Here is a 25,543-nt window from a genome sequence, read left to right as displayed (position 1 = left end):
CACGTCCTGGCAAGTGGATTTAAATTTACAGGCAGCGGACCAGTTTATAATAACTTACATCTACTGGCGTCTGTTTTCCCATGTGTTTCGCATTAGAGACCTAGGACGCGTCTAAATATCAGTGTTGGTAAGTTGACCTAAGAGGTTTGGAGGTTCTGTTCCTAATAAAGTGCAAAGGGGCTCCTCTTGTTTCTGACTATTATTGTGATTTGCTTGATGTCTTCGGACTCTCTGTTCTAGCTCAGTGGTAGAGTTGGAAAGCTAAACGTGATGCTGGCTGGGTTGCATGTATGTTCTGCTGTCTGCTCATAATCAGTTCATTGCTGACCTACTCAGTTTTCTGGCCCTGCAGCTCGTTTTGCAAAGATTGAATAATGGTGGTTATGGAGGAAAGCCTGAGGACAATGACCAGGGTCTTCAGGAGGGAATGTCACAGGGTGTTAGACTCTGAGAGGACCACCATCCAAGGGGCTGATGGGATGCTGATGGTCCTACAACTTGCTATGGCCGGGGTCAACAAGCAGGTAATGTTAATATTGCGTTGTTATTAACTCGATTTGATAACTTATGTGACCCTAAACCACAAAACTAGTCAAAAGGGTCAATAGTTTTAAATTGAGATTCATACATCATCTGAAAGCTGAATAAATAAGCTTTCCACTGATGTATGGTTTGTTTGTTGTACAATATTTAGCTGGGATACAAATATTTGAAAATCTGGAATCTAAGGGTGCATAAAAATGCATTGTGAAATCGTCCAAATGAAGTTCTTAGCAATGCATATTACTAATCAAAAGTTTTTATACATTTATGGTAGGTAATGCACAAAATATCTTCATGGAATGGCCCATACAATGCATTCTTGGCTATTGCTACAGATATACCCGTGCTACTTAAAGGAGTAGTTCACTTTCAGAACAAAAATTTACAGATTATGTACTCGCCCCCTTGTCATCCAAGATGTTCATGTCTTTCTTTCCTTAGTCATAAGGAAATTGTTTTTTTAGAGGGAAACATTTCAGGATTTCTCTCCATATAATGGAATTCTATGGTGCCCCCGAGTTTGAACTTGCAACAGCTTCAAATGGCTCTAAACGATCACAGCCGAGGAAAGAAGGGTCTTATCTAGCAAATCGATCTGTTATTTTCTATAAAAAAAAAAAAAAAAAGACAAATTATACTTTTTAACTTCGAATGCTTGTCTTGTCTAGCTCTGTGTGTACTTTGTGTAGAGATTAAAAAGTATATAAATTGTAACTGGTTTTTGGAAAATAACCGATCGTTTCGCTAGATAAGACCCTTCTTCCTCGGCTAGGATCATTTAGAGCCCTTTGAAGCTGCATTTAAACTGCATTTTGGAAGTTCAAACTCGGGGACACCATAGAAGTCCGTTATATGGAGAGAAATCCTGAAATGTTTTCCTCAAAAAAACAATTTCTGTACGACTGAAGAAAGAAAGACATGAACCTCTTGGATGACAAGGGGGTGAGTAAAATATCTGTAAATTAAGTTAACTACTCCTTTAAGACTGGTTCTGTGGTCCCGGATCATATTTGCTATCACAGGTGGACTTTAAACAGCATTTTCTATGCACCTGGCCACTACTTCTTAAACCTACAGGATCCTCCACTCTTAATCTCAATGTAAATGTTTGCAATTTAGGCTTATACATGCAGTGGTAGGAAAAATGAGTCACGCGAGTTTGAATCATACATTTTGTTCCATATCTGTACATTTTCTGTGGAGCGGTCGTGCGTAATATGCTCGTCCCTGTGTTTGCTCTCCTCCTGACAGGAACATGGGGACTTTGGTGTTGCTTTGAGTGAAGTCTTGGCTGCCTGGAAATACTTCCTTCTGGATAAGCTCCAGCTATCCCACAACGATATCCCTCTTCCACAGAACTATGACCTCATCCGAAAAGAGTACGACTGCTTTTTGAAACGCACCAATACTGTGGACTTGATTGACGTCTTCATTACGTTCAAGGAGCTTCGGATAAATGAGGACCCTGAGGAGCCTCTAACCGCGGTGAGTGCTGCCAGTGGGCCTCAGATTTGGTTCTTCTTTCAGTCATGTTTCTGAAAGATCTTTAATTTGTGGCCTTATCTCGATGTCTAGATGCAACTCTTTCAGTTTCTCATGGGTGAAAAGGAGAGTTTGGAGAAAATGGACCCTCTTCCTGTATGTCCTGCAACTCCATCTAACAAGGCTGGAATCTGTAGCCCACAGGTAAATGGTCACAATACAGTGTAATGACAGCAAATGGGATGATCACAAATGCTTCAAAGCATTTAATGGGATAGTTCATCCAAAAATGAAAATTCTGTCATTACTCAGAGCTTTCTGACTCTTCATAGACAGCAATACAAATACCTTGTTCAAGGCCTAAAAAGTAGTAAGGACATCATTAAAATGGTCCTTGTGACATCAGTGGTTCAACCGACTTAATTCAACAATTTCTTCTCGTCCGTGTCAGTCTTCGATGCAGATGGAGTTTAGGGTGGAGTTTAGCGAAGTATCTGATTCTGTTACTTTTGTTAAGATCTTACTCTAGATTTGTTTTGCTGGCTGTCTTTGTCTGTTAAAGTTCACCCCCTTGCATGTGCCTCTTATTCAGAAGAACGTGAATTTCATATCATATTCAGAATCATAAAATGAGAACGGGATGTTTTTAAAAGCACTTTGTATAGTGTGTTGAAACTGCTGCTACTCTTGCCCAGTTCTGTTCACAGCTGCTCTGCTGGGCTCTGATTTATGTGTGAGTAGACGCTGGGCTTTGCCACTGTAATACTGGGGGTGATGAAGTTTATGAGCCTGGCCTGTTTAAGCTTAAGGGGCTGTGGAAAAAGCCCGTCCTCTATACAACGTCAGTCCAAGTCAGCTAACTGACTCATCAGTATTGCTGGACGGAAGAGTATGAACTGTTCCTGTTAAAAACAAACCGTTTTACTCTTTCGGTTAACATTTGTTAATGTGTTTTTAGTACTCTTCCAATTATCCCACTAAGGTGTTGTTCAACTTTTTCTTTTCAGATACAGAGAGTTGTGAGGAGAGTGTTCTGTTCTTATTTGGGCCTTCTGGTAAACTCTAAGAATGACTTGGCCCTCGCATACACCCTGGACAACCCAAGTCGCTCTCTGGGTCACACAGCCTTTACTGACCTTAGACATGCTGCCAGTGACGGCACCTCATCTCTATTCCTGGTGAATTTTCACTTTTCAAATGGATAAATTAGATTTGCACTCATTTGTTCAACTACATGTCTTTTTAAACCATAATGTGAATGCTTGTGTGTTGTGTGTGTGTGTGTGTTTTTTTTTTTTTTTTTTTTTTTTTTTTTTAATATTCAGACAGTAACATCATTTGTCAGAGCCATACAGCTGGGAGGAAAGGGGTACGCCCCACCTGAGTCTCATCCCTTAAGGAAGCACGTAAAGGGTTTATCAGAGTTTCTCAATTTTGTCGACCATTGTCAAGAAGTTTTGGGAGAAACCTCTAATCCCAGGTATGTTTTTATTTGTGTGTGGTTTTTTTTTTATTTTTATTATTATTATCTTGTATTGGAAATGCATATTTATTGTATTAATTCATGCTCTCCCTAGCTGTCCCGCCATCAGACGAATGCAATCAGAGTTATATAAAAATGCCCTGGCTCTTCCAAGCTTTATAATGGCAGTGAATGGGGTTAAAGTTGGATGGATGAAGTGCATCAATCTATCATAAAAAGTACTTCACATGGCTCCGGGGGGTTAATAAAAGCCTTCTGAAGTGAATCAATGCGTTTGAAGTGAATCACTAATTTCCGCTAACTGCGCTAACAGCGAAGGACATAATTGAACAAAGTGACGAACAAGGAAGTAAAGTGGAGAGAGCAAAACAAAACCCTCTTCACCCATTAGAAGCACAAAATGAGGATTTGTAAAGAAAAACGTTGGAGGATTTTGATATAAGACAAGAGGAGACTGGTTTTCAAAAATGCCTCGATTTGCTTCAGAAGCCTTTATTAACCCCCTGGAGCTGTGTGGACCTTCTTATGATAGATTTATGTACTTTTATTGGACTTAATCCATCCAATTTATCTAAGCCCCATTCACTGCCATTTATAAAGCTTTTTTTTTATATATATATAACACTAACTGTATTCATCTAAAAGAAAAAAAATCACATCTAGGATGGCTTGAGGGTGAGTGAATCATGGTGTAACTTTCATTTTTTGGTGAGCTATCCCTTTAAGTCTACATAGCAGCTGTAGGTGTTTGCCTTCGCTGGAAATGCAGAGTTCCAATACAGATCAAAAAGTAATAAAAAATGAATTCAAGACTAAAATTAATAAAAGAAATTGTATTTGTTTTATAAAGTCATTTATTCTTTGATTAAGTTTTATCGATATGATATGAACTACTAGCATATAGATTTTATATATGTGTGTGTACATAATAAATATACATAGTACACACGTATATAGTATGCAAACTAGGGGTGGGCATAGATTATTTTTTTTTTAATCTAGATTAAATCTTGGAATTAATCTAGATTAAAATGGCTAATTTGAATTCTGCTGAAGGCATTTTCAGAATATGTGTGCTACCCAAATAATGACTAAAAGTCTTCGAGAACGGGCCAGGTGGCGCATTAGACCAGGCGCTCATCTCCTGTTTCCAAAATGCATCACAAACTGCTTGACAATTGCATTTACAACATAATTACCTATACAAACTTGTGTAACCAAGTACTTCTGCGCAAAAGGCTGCACGACGTGCGCGTCGCCGTTAAATACACAGACGGGCACGGGCATGGATATCTGCGTGCATAGTCTTCCATTAAACTGCGTTGCTTTTAGAAGCATCAATTCAGTTGTTGCATATAGTTTAATGTCTTCATTTCGGGATTATCAAAGTAAATTATAACTCAAATTTGAGATTTTACTGGGGCACAGCAGATTTTCACTGGGGCACGTGCCCAGCACGCACCTGCCCTGAAGCGGCTTCATAACTGCATCTATGTTTGCACGTCTCATTTGATGTGGTAATTTCACAGAAGTTGAAGACTTGTTCTCACCCCCTACAGTGCAATTCGACTAGGTATACATCATCCGCGCTAAAATATCAAGGTGGAAGTCATCATAGCTTACGTAGTTTAGACCCAGCTCCCAACCCAAATTTGAGAATAGATTAACGGCGATTTTTTTTTTTTTTTATCGCCCGATAAGAGTCTCACGTTAACGCAGCACGTTAACGCCGATAACGGCCCACCACTAATGCAAACACAAACTTTATATCAATTAATTGCGACTAATCATTTTGCAGCTCTAATTAAAGTCAATATTGGCCAAAATAATCACTGATGTTCCTATTAATTGATAACAGTAAAAAATGGGAGGTCATTTTAAGTTCATTGCGTTATGTGATAACATAATAACATGTCATGCACCATGTCTGTTCTATATTGCTCTTTTCGGCTGATGTTGTACGTCATTGAGGTATGCATTCAAAAAAATTTGCACATGCTGTATGCTAAGATAATTGGCTTTTAATTTAAAAAGCCAGGACAGTCATGACCTAGCTTTGACTTGCCTGTCATTAGTGCTCGACCCCACATGAGCGTAGAAAAGCCTTTGATTTCTACTGCAGATTTTCTCTCGCCTTGTTTTGACCAAAGAAAATGTACTTGCTATCTGCATTTGTGGATCTGTTAGTCGCGTCCTATCTTAAAAACTGATTTTCTTGTCTTTTACCTGCTACCATCTATCAACGCGTGTTTCTCTTCTCAAAAGCAACCTTTAATGACGTCTGCATCAGTATTAATGAAATCGCCTGAATTGTTCAAGCATGTTTATCTGAGCAACATCAAAGTGTGTTGTACCGAACAGCAAATGGTGGCTTTGTCCCTCCTTAGTTTGATAACTCTGATTAAACGTCATAACACTGAGATTTCACCATGATAACTAGCACTTCAAAACATCCACTAGACGTTTGGCAGCACAACACATGGAGCTGAATTGAATAGATGATTGAGTTATTCAAAGAGGACGCAAGGTCATTTCCTGCAGTGCATCTTGTGCATCAACTTCAGTTTTGATGGAAGTGCCTTGAACCTGCTGCATGTGGTCCTGTTCACCACCACGACTCTTTATTCCGATGAGAGAGTGCGAGCGCTCAGCCAAAAGGGGTCTTTCATCGGCCTGCTACCCTGCCTGTGCAGTTCCCCACCTCCCAGCACCTTATGGAGTACTGTATTACCACACACAAACACTCTTTACGGGGGAATCGGGGTCTCTCGTACAGCTAACATCTGTTTTCCCAGATGATTCTGTTACTGTAATTCTCTTTCACAAAAGCAAGGTCAGGGATTCAGGGCGGCCTCTTTCCCGCTGCAGCCCAAATGTTTACATTTATTAATCTCTTCATATATTCACACATAAAGTGAGGTGGATTGCAGCAATAGCACTGGTCTGGCACGAAAACCTCTTGGACCCTCCTAGACCGCATTTTTACATGAGTTATAGAGTGGTCACACTAGATTTTAATCAAGCAAAATCATTTTTCTGCAACAAACCTCTTTATATAACAAATAATTAATAATCAGGACTTCAACAGTTATGGGAAACACTGTATTTTTAAAAGCAGGGGATTAGTTATGTTAGCAATAATAACTTGGTATTAATTTTATACAAATTAATACATTTAACTATTCAATTAGTTGGAACTAAAGGAAGGAAAGGAGGTGAAGTGAGGCCAAGTATGGTAACCCATACTAGGAATTTGTGCTCTGCATTTAACCCATCCAAGTGCACACACACAGTAGTGAACGAACACACACCCGGAACAGTGGGCAGCCATTGCTGCGGCGCCCGGGAAGCAGTTGGGGGTTCGGTGCCTTGCTCAAACTGACTCGCCTCAGTCGTGGTATTGAGGGTGAAGAGAGTGCTGGTTATTCACTCCCCCCACCTACAATCCCTGCCGGACCTGGGACTCGAACCTGCAACCTTTGGGTTACAAGTCCGACTCTCTAACCATTAGGCCATGGCTGCCCCCTTACAGTAATAATAATAATCTGTTATAGATGTTGATCTAATAACATACATAGAGATCTAGAAACTTTCTTCCAAGCCATAGTTATTTGTACGGGAATCATTGTTTTTAAAGGCAAAGCGGTTCACAAATTGGTTTGAATGATTCATAAGCAAATCTTTTAAAAATCTAGTAATCACAAAGTGGAAAGGTTATGGAAAACTCATGGAAATTCAATGGTCAAGATGTGTGGGATCCCTGAATAATGTGTTCAGAATGTTAAAGCCCCACTAAGTAACTTTTTTTTTTTTTACCTTAAAATAATGTTTCCGAACTCATGTCAGTGGTTCAACTCATAACAGGGTGAAACAGCACTTTCGTATTCGCTTTGCGACCCTCTATCAGCCATAACAGCACTATGTAAGTTTGGATCGTCGGGTCGCGGTTTTGTAGTTCAAATTAAACTACAAATGCGACTTGTTTTACGGCAGGCTTCACAAAAGGTTTTCACACTTTTATAAAGTCATACAACATACTCTACCTTGTCACTGGACATCGTTATTTCCAAAGCCGGTCCTGGATAGCCTTTCAAACAAATAACGTGCATGTGACACGACGGTAGGCTAAATTATTTACGACAGCGGTAATGGACAATTCCACTTCTAACCTGTAGAGGGAGCATTGAGGGAAAAGTTACTTAGTGTTGCTTTAAATATACAACAGTTTCCCACAACACTGCAAACCATGCAGCTTCTTGTGTTGAATAATTAACTAAACCACCTAAATTAGACTTTTGTTTGGTCTTTTCTTTTCCCAGCTGAGAGATTGATGTGACATTTTAGATTTAGACATCAGATGCCCATTTTCCACAAGTTGATATGATTCATTAGGGTCTTCTGTCTGCAACATACTTTGGTTAATGTCTCAATGGTTGTGTAAAACAACACCTTTTTGTCCAAAAACTGCTCTGTTCACAGTGAGCCATTTTGGTGCATGGCTCTTTAAATTTTAATGAGCTACTGCTGACTCCACCCCCTCTTCCTTTCTTTGTGTGTATTTGGCGGCATGTTACTATCAAAAACGTAACTAATCCACTGCGTCCTCAGTGACTCTGATGTTGGGAGAAAATGAAGACTCTTATGTTCACTTTTACATCCAAATACAAAACACCTGCATTGCTTACGAAACATTGTTGTCGCTACAGCTGCTCGAGCTTGGGGAAAATGATGGACAGTGTACAACTGGGTGAGGGCGGAAATATGCTAATATGGGACAGGCCGTCAGGGATACTGGGTGGGCCCTGAGCAGTGTGATGTTGTACTGTTCAGAAAATCAAAACGGCTTGATAATTGAGTGTGTTGAGGTTTTTTGGGGATTAAAAAAAAAAGGAGTGAATAGATTATCATTGTAGAATGGTTGTGTCCTCTACAACTACCATTTTAAAAGTGAATCAATGATCAATGAGCTCCATGGCCTTGAGAGTCAAAAAACATGTACACAGCCAAAACCAAATTGAACTCAAAAAATTGAGAGTCTGTGAAAAGTCAACACTCCCGGATGAGTTTGCATGAGCAAACGTAATCTTTTAGTTTTTAATCGGTTGCAACAATCAGGATAAGCACAAGTAATTACTATTTTGAGTACCCATCGTACCCACAATCTCTTTGTATTTATGGTAGGAAATGTACGAAATATCCTAATGATTTTTGGCATAAAAGAGAAATCGATCATTTTGACCCATAAAATGTATTGTTGGCTATTGCTACAAATATACCCATGCTTCTTATGACTGGCTTTGTGGTCCAGGGTCACAAATATGAAAATAGGTGTTTTTAATTGAAAGCATTGCACTGTTTTCTTCCAACAGAGAAGCTGGATCCAAACTGGTGTCTTGTATTAGAGCCTCCCTGGTCAAAGGCCGCAGTAATGGAGACCCAGTGTACCTTGCAGCAGAGGATACAGCCAAAAGTCTGAAGGAACGAATCAGTCAAATACACGCCATGCAGACAAATTCAGTGGTTGGCACAGGAATCAGTCCAGCTAGGGTAAAACATAGTCATAGACACATTACATCTTATCCAAATTTGTATTTTTTTTTTTTTTTTTTTTTTTTACCTTATTAGTAAGACACAATGTTTCCTTTTTAGCCCAAAGCGTATGCTATTAACCACTCCACTGCCTATGGGGGCCGAGAGACAGTGAAGGTTCTAATGACTCTTTTGGATGAGGAAGCACTAGCACCGCCCTGCAGGAACAAGGCGGAACTGCTCTCTGAAGATCATGCGGTTCTTAATGGCAGCTCTGGAGCTTGTCTTCTTAGCCTTTACAAGTGAGTTATACCACCTCGCTGTAATACAGTATTTATGTGAAACTGTTAAAAGGATGGTTCATCCAAAAATTTTAATTCTGTCACTGATTACTCACCCTCATGTCATTCAAAACCTGTAAAACCTTTGTTCATCTTCAGAACACAAACTAAGATATTTTTGATGAAATCCGAGAGCTTTCTGACCCTGTATAGATGTTCAAGACCCAGAAAGGTATTAAGGACATTGTTAAAATAGTCCATGTGACATCAGTGCTTCGAGTGGAATTTAATTGGCCATGAGAAAACAAAAGTAACGACTTTTATTTAACAATTTCTTCTCTTCTGTGTCTGTCTTCAACGTGCATTCAGTAGAGTTACTCAAAGCCTTTGGATTTCATAACAAATATCTTAATTTGTGTTCTGAAGCTGAACAATGGTCTTACAGGTTTGGAACAACATGAGGCTGAGTAATTAATGACAGAATTCTAATTTTTGGGTAAACTGTCTCATTGTCTATGGTCATAGGACAAACTAAATGCTAACAATTAAAAAATAATAATTTAAGTAAATTTATTATAATGATAATGCTTAAAAATAAGACATTTATTACTTTTGCAGTGTTATATAATTTTGATTTGCATTTCAACACCTTGTTTTAATCTGTTAAGTATTCAGCTTGTTCACTTCCCACTTTGTACCTATAGATCTCCAGAAGCTCCCACAGGATCTTCTCCAAAGCCTTTACGGAACCGTGTCTTGAGCCAACAAGAACACATCAAGTCCAAGGTAAAGAATCATCGGGGCTGTAAGCGGAGACCCCAGTCTCAAATAGCGGTCAAACAAAAATTGAATGTGACACTTGATTTTTAAAACAGACAGCAAGTAATGCACGTTCACGAGCTATATCATCTGCTTCCTCTGTTTTGTAATGTGCAAATTTATACAGCTGTTTTTTTTTTTTATTAATGCATGGTGCTTGTGCAGCAGGTTTCCTGTTATAAAAAACAACCACAGAGTGTGAAATTTAGTGTTGTACTGTACACTCCAGACTTTAACCAATAACCCCTGGCAGTGATGCACGCTTGCACAATTAGAGCTTGTCTTTTCCAGAAAACGTTTAAAATGCCCCGCTGGGCTGTGAGAAGAAAGATTACATTCGTATGTGCTAAAAATTTAGTATTATCTCTTGGCCTTATAAGAATTTTTTTTTTTTTTTTACTGTTCGGTCATAAAACTTTTGAAAGATATAAATCCCTTAATATGAAACGACGGCCTGAATAGCAGCTAAACGATGTCTGTCAAGAAGCTCGTTTCTGAAACCAACATTAACTAGTTTCTGGATTGCTAACACTCATTTTTAAATGGTGATAATAGTAATATTATTTTTTTTTTTTTTTGTACTGGGCATCGTCACCAACGAGAAACGGTGAGCGCTCAGTGAGCATGTATGCTCGGCACATTTTGTTAAAAGGCTTCTTTATTTGATTGCACTAGCAGATGTCTCTTTAGACCTCCACTTTCTGGCCGCCTTCCTGTGTTAGTGAGCGGTAATGGTCCCCGGGCAGCTCACCGCTTCCTGAACTGGACGGGCGGAAGCTTTCTGCATCAATTTCACTTTGAACATGCCATATCAGTGGCGTTACTCAGCTAGCAAGGGAAACTTGAAAGGTTATTGTTTCCTGTTGTCTGCAGAATGACTTTATCCAGTCGTACTCCAATAGTTTCATCACAAACTGACGTCGATTGGCACGAGGCGGGAGATCAAGAGGTTTCTCCAGCAGTGAGGCTGCAGAGAGAGATTATTAAGAGTACAGTTATGTAGTAAGATTTAATGAACTCGTAATGAACCCCAGTCGATACACTGAGGGCCAGTATTATACATATAAAAAGATGGCAGGACATTTTTACCTAACGTAAGTATATTTCCTGCTACAAATGTCCATTTAAAAACACGCCTCTGGTATTAAGATCTGTATCTGGTAACCCGATCTCAAGTAGTTGGTCCTAAGTATAGGTGTAAATGGGGTCCAAAATGTGTGATGTGGAAAATTTGAAAAAGTATGTAAGTGTCACTACAGATGGATATTAGACAACATTATGTTTTAGTAAGTAGACATTAATAATAGAATATTATTAATAAAGTGGGGTCTTGAAGCCTATCCTAGCATCTCAGGCCAGAAGAGACAGGTAAAACACCCTGGATATGTATGGATAATGACACTTTATATTAAGTTGTTGTTATTATTATTATTATTATTATTATTCAACGTTCAATAAAATGCTGACATAGAGTAGTATACATTTGAAGTCAAAAGTTTGCATACACCTTGCCGAATCTCTAAAATGTTAATTATTTTACCAACTGAAAGGTTTTTTTGTTCATTTTTCTTATTTTGCCCTAATACAACCATGTAATACTGCCTTTCAGAAGCTACGAAAGATGTTTCCTAGAAGACAAAATAAGTTAGATTTGCCCTGATCTTCAAATTCAAAGTTTTCACCCCCCAGCTCTTAATGCATTGTGGTTCCTTCTGAAGCACAAGTGAGCATTTGAACGTTCTGTAATAGTTGTACATGAGTTCCTCAGTTGTCCTCAGTGTGAAAAGATGGATCTCAAAATCATAGTCAATGTTGGAAAGTTCGAAAAAAACACAGCTGTGGATCATTTAGATATCAACACAGTATTAAGAATCAAGCGTATGTACAATTTTTGAAAAGATTAATATGTATATCTTCAACTATTCCTCTATACGTAAACATCTTATTCAGGTCAGTACTAAATGGTAAAACAATATGCATTTTGTATGATCCCTCGTTTTGCTCAAATTAATTTTGCAGACTCTGCAAGGTGTATGTAAACTTTTGACTTCAACTGCATAATCAGAAATCCTCCCCTCAAATTGCTTCAACCTATTCGATACACATTACTACCAAGCGAAAACCGTGACCACTAATGTGTCTCAACTGACCACTTATAATTTGATCCGATGTTAATACCGCATGTAAATGGAGTCATAATATCACTGCTACTGGTGCTGTGTCAGCTGGCTCAGTGGGTTTGTCCCAGAACAGGTGTTATTCAACCATGCGTCACTTCATTGTGTGCTTCACAAACACGCAGACACACCTCATCTTTTTGAGGGCTTGATGACGTTCATATCAGCGGAAGTAGCTGGTGGACCCAGCCTGTCGCCGTTTTTCTTGGGCGTACAGTCAGGGCTGCCCAATGTACCATATAAGCCTCCTATACGAAATCACCCAGTCTGAGCGATACTGTTGTTTTAGGTGCCCCTTTGAGAAGTGCTTTGAAAAAGCTGCACTCAAGCTTTGATCCCCGCCTTTCATACACCCACCTCCCCATTTTCTCTGCGCTTTTGCAGTCCCACCCAACTATGCCTGCAGTATTTTTTATTTTTTTTACTTTTCTGAATTCCACTCCTACTGTGGCCGGCTAGCCTGAAGGGAGAGAGCCTTGAATCCTGATAATCCTTAGCAGGGATGGATCAAAGGCCCTGAAAGAGGTGGATCAGCGCTTCTGAGACTCTGGAGACCTTAGAGTTTCACTATGCCTGTGCGAGCTACCATTTCCTTTTTTCATGCTCCTCACGCCGGCCTCTGGACCGCAATATTTATCCTTTTTTTTTTTTTGGTAGTCATTCTCATAAGTTTTTAGATGTGGTCATGTCCACCCAGTTATATTAGCAGGGCTCGAATATACGGACGGCCTGATGACCTGAGGTCTGTGTGGGAGAGTTTCTGGACAACGGATTGAACCGTCATTTGTCCTTTTGTAGCAGTGCCACTGTGTCATACATAATTCGTTGATTATATTAATGTTTTACAAACTTAAAGGGATAGTTTACCCAAAAATGAAAGTTCTGATATTAATTACTCACCCTCATGTCGTTCCAAACCCGTAAGACCTTCATCCATCTTTGGAACACATATTAGAATATTTTTGATGAAATCCGAGAGCTTTCTGACCCTGCATTGACCCTAGAAAGGTAGTAAAGGCATTGTTAAAATAGTCCATGTGACATGAGCAAAAGTGTTATTTTTTTTTTAATAGCTGTAATGTGTAGCATTTTTATATATTTGCTGTAATTTAACACTTTTTCGTTTTTAGGTTGTGCGGCCAACCATCCGCTCTCAGTTTGCATGCACATACAAGGACGATGAGCTGCCACTCAACCGGGTGTTGGAGTTTCCCAGCACCAGCCAACTTCCCACCTGTATGCACCCTGCACCCAAAAAACCCACACCTTTACATGTGACCATGGAGGAAAAGCAAGACCCCACTGGAATGGATGTCCGTCTCAAAGGTAGTGCCTCTGCCACATTTAAAGACGCCATGCAGAAGTAGTTTTTTCACTTTCTTTCATAAATTTATGATGATGCCAGAGGTTCACGTCCTATCACAAGCTCTCTAGAATGCGAATGTCCCACCCACTGCAATCACTCGACAAGGAATCTACGCTGATTAAGTTATTTCATGGGGTTTTAAGTGTTTTTTTGGCTTTCTCTCTTCTTAAGAGGGGGCTCAGTTCTTAGTGTACTGAATAACCTTCATGCTTGGTCTGTTTGCTGCGCACACACACGCAGAAGCACTCCCTTTTTCTGACGCCACACGGTCGGAAAGATGCCCGGGCCCACCTCCACAGCCCAGGCCTCGCTCCTTGCCCAGTCCCTGCTTGGGGACTGGTACTTAAGATCAACCTTTAAACGATTCCCCATCCCATAAAACCTGGCTGCCCCCACATCTGTTGTAAAAACTCTTAAGAGCACACGTTCCTTTCCCCCCCTCGCTTGCTTTTTGTGGGAATGCAGGCTTCGCTCCACCAGGTTACATGACAAATGTTCAGTTTCACTGTTGTAAAATAAACACACCGCCTGTTAAAGTGCAGACTAACGTCAGCAATTTCATCATAACCTTTTCTACCCTTCCGTCCTCAGCCCTCCCCCTTTTTTTTTTTTTTTTTTTTTTTTTTGTGTTCCTGCTCATTGTTTCACCTTATTCTCAAAGTCCAATGTTTTTCTTTTGTCCCCCCCCCCCCTTTCTTGTTTTTCTGTGGATATAGACCCAGAGGCCACTAACTTAAGGCATGAAGGTCCCGGCCAATCCGCTCTGGGGGAACATAGTGGAAATGCCTGGAACCGAGCAGGTGGGAAGAAGACCCAGCCAGAACAGCTCAGAAGAGCAACCGGGACCTCAAAGAGAAAGCTCGCCAATAGAGAGTGCGCTGAGCAAGGAAGAGAGGAGAACCAGCCCCCTCAGAAAAGACCCCCTGCCAAGGCTCCCACCGGAGGCCCGGGAAAAAAGAATGTTAAAGCTGCCGGCAAGAAGCTCATTGCTGGTCAGGGCAAACTCACCGGCTTTTTCAGACTGTAATTTATATCCGCAAAGATGCTTTGTTTTGCCAATTAAGTTAGGTTTTATTTATTAGTAGTCAAAGTCCATCTGAATGTTGTTCTAAACTTTATTTTTGATTTGAAATGGCTCTTTAAATGCTTTAAATGTCACTCTTCTCACAATTTTTACTGATGGGATGTGTGTGTGTATATATTTGTGTGTGTGCATATTTGAGATGTAAATGGGAGAATTATGAGTTGGAAGAGAAAGGACTTTATCATTTTATTTCAGGATTGTGTGGCTGAAGTATCATGAACATGACTTTGCAGATTTTAATAAACTTTTATTTCAGTTCTTTTTAAATCATACAAGTATGTTTGTCATCTTTATATATTTGGAGTATCTTCAAGGATCAGAAGAGAGCTGGGAAAGTCATGCAGGTGCTTTGTCAGCTGCTCCATTTTCAAGCTTGCCAGCAGGGCCTGTATACTCTTCCTATCATGCACCTCAGCACTGTGAAGAGAACAGGAAATTTAGGATTAAGGAAGGAAATTTAGCATTAAATGTAATTGGAAGGCTACTTGTATACTTACTGGTATATCCTCTGCCTAAAGATGGAAGAGATGGTACACCCAAAAATAAATTCTGTCGTTCCAAATATCTTCAGAACACAAATTGAGATTCTCCTACTGAGGAAACAACGTAACTCACATGTTCAAGGCCCAGAAAGGTAGTAAGGACATCTTTAAAATAGTCCATGTGACATCAGTGGTTCAACCTTTATTCAACAATTTCTATTCTCATAGCTTCCTAAAATGAAGTCGTTATGTTTGTTTTATTTGCACACAAAGTATTCTCGTAGCTTCATTAAATTATGGTCCTTACTACCTTTTTGGATCTTAAATGTGGTAGTTGCATTGCTGTATATGCATGGTGAGAAAGCTCTCGAATTTCATCAAAAATGTGACCCTGGACCACAAAACATAAAAGTCATAAGTATTTTTTTTTTTTTAAATTGAGATTTATATATAATCTGGAAACTGAATAAATATGATTAGGACAACATTTGGCTGAAATTATTTGAAAATCTGGAATCTGAGGGTGCAAAAAATCGAAATATTGAGAAAATCGAGAAAGTTGTCCAAATGAAGTTCTTTGCAATACATATTACTAATCAAAAATTAAGTTGATATTTATGGTAGAAAACTTACATAATATCTTCATTGAACATGACCTTTACTTAATATCCATATGATTTTTGGCATAAAAGAAAAATAATTCTGACCCATACAATGTGGTGTTGGCTATTGCTACAAATATACCTGTGCTACTTATGACTGGTTTTGTGGTCCAAAGTCACAAGTATCTTTATTTGTGCTCTGCAGACGAATGAACATCTTACAGGTTTGGAACAACATGAGGGTGTTTAACAACCAAATTGTAATTTTTGGGTGAACTATCCCTTTGAAACAACCTAAGCTGGTTTGCTGGTCCGTTATGCCAGTTGTAGAGGGGTTTTGAACACTTTTTCAATGGGGCGACCAACTAGTCTAGCTCTATTTCTTTTGTTTTCAGTTTTTCAGTTATGGATATTAGGTTTTGCTCTTTTCTTAAGCTCCTTGGTTTTCTTGGTTTGGTAATATGCCACCTAAAAACAATGTTTTTAAATTAAAAAATAAATTCTAAAATGTTTTCCATCTAGCCGTTGATTCAAACCATTTGTCCTCTCAGTGATACTGGAGCCTGTCCCAGCATCTCGTGCCACAGGCAGGGAAGCCTGGATGGATAGCCAGTCCATCACTGGGTAGACTGTTTTTAGAATGTCATAAAACTATACTTGTATATGTAAAATGTAAAGTAGCCCTTAAGCATATCAGTCTACTTCCATGGCAATGTAATAATATCTAAGAGGACGGAGAGCCAGAAGATAAGAAACTTGGCAGTGCTTACTATCTATGTCCCTCCTGCCCATGGGAATGACATCATCTGTGCTACGTCGCTCATCCCTCACGTTGAATCCATCCAATGCGTGATCTGTCCCACGTGGCGGCAGCACAGGGAAGGTTCTTGAAAAGCCAAGGTTTCCCTCCCTCCCAATAGACCCTTTTATTCCTGTGTCCTGGAGGAAAATGGAAAGGCATTTTTAGTCAGCACTTTAGAACTTGGGATAGCCACTTGAACAGAAGCAGCCCAAGCTCAACCCAAAACACTGCTCCCTCTACAGGCATTTTTCCTGCTGTATTAAAGTCTGAAACCACACCTGGAGATGTTTAAGTTAATTTGAACAACACACGCCCAAGGGCAGCCTCAAGATCCCTCTCCATAACTGCTCCCCAACTACTGGAGCAAAGCCGGCGCATGGAGCCCCACATGGAAGAAATGTGTCAAATTGCGACAAAGTTTCCCATGCCTCGCTTAGCCAATTTTCACAATATCACTGTGGGCCCTTTTATCCATAGATTCCATTTCCCCTCTTGTGACCGTGTCCTTCCCATAGTCCTCTACGACTGTTCCATTACTGCACTGATAATTGTAGCAATGTGAGTACAATTCAGCCTCGAATTGAGAAAGCTTTGTTTGGTACCCATAGAAAGGTCATCTGATTCATACCACACCAGCGAAATTGGACTGTACTGACTAAAATTTGCATGTAAATGTTAGCAAATACAATTATGGAATTTCTGGTTTTTACCTGAGGTAACAGAATTTAAAACAAACATGCAAATACTTACAGCAAGTATGAAGATGCGTTTTGTCCCGTCTTCGTCCACCAGTCTGCCTTCTATGATGGGGTGTCTTCTGAAGGTGAGTTGCCCAGGTCCCATTTCACTTACACCGTCTTCTCCTGCTATTGACACCATTCTATCTTGGTCTAAATGTTCTTCATCCATCTTAACTTTGGGCAAAGCTGTTGTTGAGCGAGTAGTTAACTCAACTAAAAGTGCAAGTGTAAAGACGACCATGTAGGAAGATGCCATGATCTTGGGTGATGTTGGTTGGTTTGCTTGCAGGAACCTGGCTTGGAGAATCAGATGTGTGCTTTTATAGTGTCTGATGATGATGAGTTGTCCATGATAATTTCCTTGGCTCTCTTTTGGTGAAAAGTCGTTCACCTTGACATGAGCAGGAGGATTATATTTTGAATGGTTTTCGTTTTTTCTAAAAGACCCCACTGTGGTTTTGTGAAAGGCCAAATAATGTTTGTCAGTGAATCTGGAGAAAGGGCATCCCCTTCCAATATAGCTTTCATACCCCCTGCCATAACTTAGTTTGTCGAGCTCATGCAGCAGGTCAGAGGTTGTGCGTCGAGGTCATATTTTGTCTATGCAGTGGTAATAATCCAGTGAAAACGTTGGATATGAGCCTAGAGATGGAAGAATACCTGTTGTGAGACATCGTCATCTATCGGATGACTCCAATTCCCTTGGTGCTGCCTCCTGACGGTATCATCTATTATCTTCATATACTTTTTTTGTTTGTGGGTCAAAGCTGGATTATTAGTAATTTCATTAGACCAGGGGTGCCCAATCTTGTTCCTGAAGCTCTATCTACCTGTAGAGTTCAATTCTAAAGTTTCCAATAATGTGAATTTCTATTTAAGTGACAGGATTGCGCCTGTGAAATGTTGCAGAGCAGTGATAAACGTGTCTGGTATCAGGACAATTTCAGATTTGAGGCTGTTTCTTCAATTTTTTGAAGCACATGCTCTCAAGAGCGTAACTAATGGCACCTAACTAGATGAAATGACAAACTCGCATTATATATGCTCACTTTTTTATGATTTTAAGTTGTCACTTTTGTTCTAGTCATTGCCTGTTCACACCTAGAACTATAAACTCTGGAATTGGGCTACTTTAACATTGTTGCCGTGGGTGGTTTTTCCAACGTAGGTTCATTGGAAATACGTGCCTCTATATGCATTTCTGCAAAACTGAAAAAATCACTGCAGTTTCCAGTTGAAATGAACACTAGAAGCAGTAAAAATCTGACAAATTTTATTCCTTTTCACACAAAGTATGATTTACAGGTATAGTGTTTTGATTAATAAAGCCTAATTTTTACACAATTACTTTTAGAATATTTGTTATGACATCAAAGCTATTTTAACATTCTATACGATTTGAAAACTGATACTTTTGAACGTTGTCGTCACATATACAGCTTCATATACATGAGTTTTCTGATTCAGCAGGTTTGCTTGGTAGCTCACGGTAGCGATATGCCGTTGCATTTGAGTGATAAAGAGTGTATTTTTTTTTATCATGGGACATCTCCAAAATGTGACTGGGCTAGATTTGTGTTTCGAGTAGCAAATGGGTGGGTTTTGTTGTGAAAACCTGGCAACCCTGACCGGAGGACAATATCGTCTGTTTATTCTAAGCGCACATGCCTTTGCCACTTTAAATTCTTGAGCTCGTCACAGCAGGATTGATTCGGATTGGCTGTCAATATTTTTATTGTTCATCAGCTGGAAAAAATTGTTCTGAAATTGATTCCAACGATATCGTTTGTCCATGCCTTTATCGCTTTAAAGCTGTTGTGTGGACTCTGCTATTATTTAATACTGAAAACTGTATCTATCATTATCATTATAGTTATCATCCCTGGTATAAACATGACAATTCTCTAGATTGTAATAGCAGGACTCATTCGGATTGGATGCAAATAGTTTTATCGTTTATCAGCTGGAAAAAAAATTAAAACATTTTTTAGAACTATATCTTTATCGTTATCTTTATAATTATCATCCTTGCTGTAAACAGGCAAGTTCTCAAGCTTGTTATAGTAGAATTGATTCTGACTGGCTGACAATGTTTTATCATTCATTAGCTGAAAAGTGATTCCAATGATATTGTTTCTCTGTGCTTGAAAGCTGTGGTGTGGATTCTGCACTTTTTTAACATTAAAGTCAAAATTCACATTTAGAAGATACAAGCATTCAAAACTTTTAGTCTCTAACTTCCGCCAATATGGATCAATGATTTTGATGACATCACCCTGCACTTCAGCTTCTCATCAAATGCTCTCTATAATTTAAAACATCCTGCCCCTTACACTATAAGTAGACACTGAAGCTGCAACTGAATCGGTTACTTGTTCAAAGAATTTGTATTTTCTGTATGATGAATGGCACGTAATGAACTTTATAGGGGATACATAATGGTTTAGACATTGTAAATATGCTCTCCATTGGGGCAAAAGAAGTCTGGTTTCACAGACACAGTCTGCTCTGGTCCAGAGACGTGATAGCATGGAGTGGATTGTATGCATGAATCAGCGCAGACCACAAAATGTATCAGACCCATTTGAATTCTATACAGAAAGCTATATTTTATAGCAATACAGATTAGATAGTGGCTGTCATATGTTGTCAAATGTGGCTTTACCGAGCTCAACTGCTCTGGCCCAAGCTGTGAAATAAACAAAACTTTATTGGCTATTTAAAAAAGGTAAGATATGTCCTGCCCTGTCTTCCTATTTCAACACATACAGTAGAATAATGCTGCAAATTTCAAAGCACTTCAGTAGAACGACTTTTAGAGCTATATCGTTTTCGTTATCTTTATAGTTATCGTCCTTGTTGTGAACAGGCCTTTAGTCCTCAGAAATGTATTTGCATTGCTCTCCAAGGCTCCTCTTCAGTTCTTATGAAAACATAAAGGCTTTCCTTATTAATATCATGGTGCCTGTTGCACAGGCAAGACGAAATGGGACATGAATAATAGTTATTGAACTCAGCTGAAGTGATTTTACTTGGAACACTCAGCCTTTATTTAGTGAGTATTTGTGTTGGAGTGAGAGAGCCTCTACTGAAGGACTCAACTGGTCTACGGAGACACGACTGTTCCAGCAAGAGTACAACTGAACTTCAGAGTTTGACGCTCTGTTATTGTAACCTCTCTTTCTATGCTGCCACTCTGCTTTCTGACGTGTCTCACCCTCCAGAGCGACCTCTTCCCACCTTCGATTACCCTCACAATGATAATCTAATTTTCTGATGTGCAATTTCGAACTAACATTCGTAGATTCTCTTTCATGCCTCAATCGCCACCATGGTGAAGCATTTGGAGTGCATTTGTGGTCTAGCTTCATTCTTCTCCAGGTTTTTGAAGCTTCAACCTCAGCGTAACTGACATGAGCGTAACTAGAGAGACACTGCTTTGCTTTCATTAATTTTGAATGTCGAGTGATTCCAGTCAGTAACAAAAGTGCTAATGTTTGTTTATTGCATTTTATTCCTTAATAAACAACAGTGGATATTATAAGTGCTGTAATTGGTTCCCCCATCACTAGTTCCTAATTTAAAATAATTTTAGATGCCAATTCACACATCGCACTGCAGGTCATGCCAGCTTTCCAAAAGTATCTCATGTCCGCTATCTAATTTCTCACTACTGCAAAAGCTCTCTGCAGTTTGTAGGATGTGCTTTGGGAGTACCGACTGACTGGGACAGTTGATTTGCTCCTTCACAAGTCTATCCGCAAAACTGGAGACGTGAACATCCTGTAATTTAAGCATCACACTCTAATGGAAATCCATTTGTGTCCTCTGAATACTTTGCATGGGATTTACCAGCGGTGACACAAGATATATAATGACATCAGAATTTTGGCTATTTTTCCTGTTACACAGAATCACGCTTTTGGCCCTGGATTCCGCCACGGCCCCATCTCGCCCTATCTTTCACCTCACGTTCTTTGCCATTGATGGATCAGGTATCCACTCCAGAATTGGCAGCTGAAATACCCAGTAATGGAAAAGAGAGAGTGGTCTGTACGACAGTTTTTTTTTTCGTGCGGTATAAAGTTACGCACAATTATGGCGGCTTACTCAAAGATATTCCACTCATTCCCGGTTTGAATTAAAAATCGTATGTGGATGCTTCTCTTTCGAGGAAATGCATTAATTCTTCAACAGAACTGGAGCTGTGCGATGAGTTTTAAATAATGGAACAAAAAACAGGACTGCGGAAATGGACTGAAAGATTTAAGCTGTGAGGCCGATGAACCGAGCACTTTGTCAGGGAGCATCTCACGGGAACATTTAGTTCCTTTGCTTCTCATATCAGGGGGCACTGCTGTAAAGTGGTCAAATGCGTCTTGTGGTCGAGAGGGACGCTTGGCGAGATGACATCATGAGTATCATCACTATATTCCCCAACCGGTGCCAAAAAGTGCCGGGCATGCTACTCTGTCCTATTTTGTTACACATGTCATCAAAAACCATACGTTTCCATTTAAAAAAAACATTAAAAAGCTGCTTTTGATCATCCTTTGGGAAACCAGGAGAATTTACGGTCACGATTCCAAGATGCTCTCCCCATTGATCATGTTACCAGATTATTTTCTTTACTCGTCTGTTGTTTGGTGGTGTAGCAAATGACGGGTTCAGGGCAGAAGGGGCCAATGGGGGCTCAAGCGGGACCATGGTGGACCGAGATGGGGTTGGCTTCTTTGTTGCCCAGAGAACAGACCATGGTTTCCAGGAACAATGCAGCTGATGAGAAACTCTCCAAGGAAAATATGGGTCTGACATCATGGGTTCTTAAAGCTCGCAGCTGAGCCAACACTCTCTTGCCACAATCAGCTCCCAGTGAATTTCCACTGCTGAGGGAGGGAGTGATCTAGAGGTAGAGGGTGAAAGGGAGCGTGTTGGGGCGTGGATGTCGCCTGCTACCTCTTATACATGTGTAGTGTTGTATGTTGACTGTATGTTGAGCTGCAGTATTACTGCAGGTCTACACTTGAAAAAATGCTGTGTTGTTTCAACCCAACTTTGAGTCAAATATGGACTAACCCAACTTTTGGGTTAAAAATTTCAAGTCTGGTTTTGATATCAGTGCATTTTGTTCTCTTAATTGATAATGCTCAAATATAACAGCACTGGTATTGAGAAAGTCAACTGGATTGATTTTATGTTGTCATTTTAAATGCCAGGATATGTGCTGTGTAATGCAGGCCAGGCGTGTTTCCTCTGAGGAGTCAGGGAAGGCAGTGTCTCTTCAAAATATTGGATGAGAAAAAGATTCATAGTGCAAAAATATAACAACGCCATTATTACAAGGTATAACATTAAACAGTGTATAAATCACTTGTTTTTCTAAAGAAACATTGTCCAATAGCGACACCAGCAGGTAAAGTTACAGCGGGAGTCCGTGGTTTGTCGCCTCCCCTGAGCCCACTGAGTTTTAACAGAGCCCTTAAGGCATACGGTGAGTTTGTTGGGGGGTAATTGAGAATGAATGGGGGAAAGTTGTGTAAGAGGATGCAATGCCTCCATCGCGATATGATTAAATATGACTGGTTATGTTTAGCCGTGATTGGTTCATGCAATAAATTCCGCCTCTTGTGTTCATGCATGTTCAGCATTCTCAAATCAGTAACATTAGGTGTTAGTTGGAAGACTAATTTTAAAAAGTACATAAACACCTCAAATACTTAGATATAACCACTTTGTTACATCAAAAGTAAGATTTAAAATGGCATGAAAAGTAAGTAATCTGCTTGGTGAAATATAAAGTTAATCTCAGTTTCTGTGACAGAGTTTTTATGACTGATCATCTGAAAAATTACAAATATAGATATAGAAAATGTAGATTTTTTTTTCTTCTTTTTCTGATAATATTGTTTAATCAAGAAAATGTGACTGGGATATGAATTTACATTTAAATAAAAAACTGAGAAGACTTTGCCTTCTCATTTCAGAACACCACCGCACACTAAACAAATAATAAGAGACACATGGAAGAATATGGGAGGATTGCTGTTTGAGGATTTCAATAGGCTAACACTTTACCAAGGCATGTCAACTTTTATGATTTTCGTTAACACCTCAGAATGTCTGTTTTCCATGCATTCTTCCTCCTTTCAAGAACAGCGCAGCTGCGTTTATTAGAAAGTGTTACAGCTTGTGCTTGATTGTGGAACTGGCAGTCTGTCACTTATGTATTTGTCTAGTAAACAAAACAACAGAAAGCAGTCAAGTTCCAGTACACACCTGAATCTGATTAGAATTTCTGAACACATGGTGCTTGGAATGAATGCGATGTGTATCATCAATGGTTGTTCGAGCCCATATTGTAAAGCTGCCATATGTTGCAGTGCACCTGTCAAAAAAAAAAAAGAACAGTGAAACATGAGTGAGAGAGAGAGAAAAAACTGTCAAGACGGTGTTTAAATACATGCTGCTCCCTAACGAATGCTTAAATTAATAATTTATTATTGCAAATCTTCATGCACCATCCGTTCCAGCAGGCAACTGATGCCTTGTATTAATTATCAGTGAAAACATGGCTTTTCAGCCGTACATTAATTCTTTTTCTTCTGAAACTACTGTGGGGAAGTTTGGGAAATGGTAAAAAAGAACTGAACTAAACCACAAGGTCATTGAGAAGACAATAGCACACGTAAGTTGAATGGGCTCAGAGCTTCAGTTTCAGGGTTAGGTCCAGGAACCGTGTCCTTAGATGCACTCGGCACTCGGAGAGCTACCGTAGGCCCGGTCTGGGGAAAATGCACAAGCTTGCTTTTTAGCTAGAATCCCTCTGAAACTGACCAGCAGATGGGAAGCTGCTGCCTTCGAACAGCTGTCCTTGGTTACCATTGCTGGATGGCATATGGAATGGTGGTATTGGCGTGTCTTATGTGTAAGAAATGTGCATTGCTGTTGTCATAATAGAATAGAATGTCATTGGAACATTGCAAGATTTAATAGGAGTCAAAGTACACTGAGTGTTTTTGTGGAGTGTGGTTTGGAAGTGCATTATCTACTGATTGTTTATGTTCTTGGCTGACTTTTTTTTTTCTTTCTTTCTTTCTTTACAAAAGTGACTGAAACTGTCAATTTGTTCCAAACATGTACTTTAGGGAACACAAAAGGAGATGTTTGGAAGAATATTCATGCAGTTTTTTTTTTTCTAAATAGTGAAATTTAGCCGGAGAATGAACCAACTCCAGGGTAAGGCTAAAAGCAGCAATGTTAGTATAAACTAATAATAAAAAATATTTTTAACATAACTGAATTTATATTAAACATAACAAAAGAATAAAACACATTGTAAGTTACTAATTATAATGCTTACATTTCCTCAGTTATTCAAACGGCCGCTACAGAAAACGAGCAAAGACTGTTTACATTATCAAAAAACGCCTCATCAGTCTAACGCGAGTTTATGCACTTTTAAAAACAGTCGTTATTATAAGTGAAGCTATCTACAGTGTATGATGAATAAATATCTTACACTTACATCACACGTACATCTGCACTTTGTCGTTTATGATGAGAAAATTTGCAGATTCAGTCAGCCAGAGCACGCAGCCGCAATACTCCGGTGTTTCAGCGATGACTCACCTGAACGCTTCTGATTGGCCATTGCATTCATAAACTCAACGGAATCGTGTGTGATTGGTTATAACCCGCAACACTGTGAAAACACGGAAAAAGAAATACGATGGACAAATAAGCCCTAATATAAATTAGATTGTATTACTAGCCTGATAATAATAATAATCGTCTTGCTATGGTCAAGCGCATTCTAGTCTATAGGCACTACCCTAATGCCAGATGTCATGTGTGAGTAGCACATTTGTAGAAATAGCCAAAATACATTGTATGAGCCAAAATAACCTTTTTTTTCCTCAGTAATATGCATTGCTAATAACTAAATTTGGACAATTTTAAAGGTGATTTTCTCAATATTTAGATTTTTTGCACCCTCAGATTCCAGATTTTCAAATAGTTGTATATTGGCCAGATATGATCATATCCTAACAAACCATACATCAATGTAAAGCTTATTTATTTAGCTTTCAGGTGATGTATACATCTTAATTAAAAAAAAAACGATCCTTATGGTGACTGGTTTTGTGGTCCAG

At 39.3% G+C, this 25,543-nt stretch overlaps 2 protein-coding genes across 2 annotated transcripts; one reads left to right on the top strand and one right to left on the bottom strand.

The window, feature by feature from the left end:
* Window positions 1-370: 370 nt before the first annotated feature.
* parpbp (PARP1 binding protein) lies at window positions 371-15,004 on the top strand. The gene is made up of 10 exons (XM_073838180.1): window positions 371-524; window positions 1,795-2,028; window positions 2,119-2,229; window positions 3,033-3,203; window positions 3,351-3,505; window positions 8,878-9,055; window positions 9,158-9,339; window positions 10,023-10,104; window positions 13,445-13,640; window positions 14,397-15,004. The coding sequence occupies exons 1-10, from the start codon at window positions 375-377 to the stop codon at window positions 14,705-14,707; spliced, it is 1,770 nt and encodes a 589-aa protein (XP_073694281.1). The 5' UTR covers window positions 371-374; the 3' UTR covers window positions 14,708-15,004.
* Window positions 15,005-15,028: 24 nt separating this feature from the next.
* Window positions 15,029-17,670, bottom strand: pmch (pro-melanin-concentrating hormone). The gene is made up of 3 exons (XM_073838181.1): window positions 17,401-17,670; window positions 16,619-16,787; window positions 15,029-15,181 (listed from the first exon to the last, which is right to left on the bottom strand). The coding sequence occupies exons 1-3, from the start codon at window positions 17,644-17,646 to the stop codon at window positions 15,132-15,134; spliced, it is 465 nt and encodes a 154-aa protein (XP_073694282.1). The 5' UTR covers window positions 17,647-17,670; the 3' UTR covers window positions 15,029-15,131.
* Window positions 17,671-25,543: the final 7,873 nt, after the last annotated feature.

The sequence above is a fragment of the Garra rufa genome, chromosome 4 (genome assembly GCF_049309525.1).
Source record: "Garra rufa chromosome 4, GarRuf1.0, whole genome shotgun sequence".
Lineage (NCBI taxonomy): Eukaryota > Metazoa > Chordata > Actinopteri > Cypriniformes > Cyprinidae > Garra > Garra rufa.
The sequence above is the reverse complement of the archived record's forward strand: the minus strand, read 5'-3'. Positions and strand labels throughout refer to the sequence as shown.

What these genes read in the sequence shown, in the direction of transcription:
- parpbp (XM_073838180.1), top strand. Translation starts at nt 375, where the DNA reads ATGGTGGTTATGGAGGAAAGCCTGAGGACAATGACCAGGGTCTTCAGG. An exon ending in AAGAACACATCAAGTCCAAG is followed by an intron (nt 10,105 to 13,444) that starts GTAAAGAATCAT and finishes TTTCGTTTTTAG; the next exon opens with GTTGTGCGGCCAACCATCCG. An exon ending in AATGGATGTCCGTCTCAAAG is followed by an intron (nt 13,641 to 14,396) that starts GTAGTGCCTCTG and finishes CTGTGGATATAG; the next exon opens with ACCCAGAGGCCACTAACTTA.
- pmch (XM_073838181.1), bottom strand. Translation starts at nt 17,646, where the DNA reads ATGGCATCTTCCTACATGGTCGTCTTTACACTTGCACTTTTAGTTGAG. An exon ending in AACGCATCTTCATACTTGCT is followed by an intron (nt 16,788 to 17,400) that starts GTAAGTATTTGC and finishes ATTTTCCTCCAG; the next exon opens with GACACAGGAATAAAAGGGTC. An exon ending in GGGCAGGAGGGACATAGATA is followed by an intron (nt 15,182 to 16,618) that starts GTAAGCACTGCC and finishes TTCTCTTCACAG; the next exon opens with TGCTGAGGTGCATGATAGGA.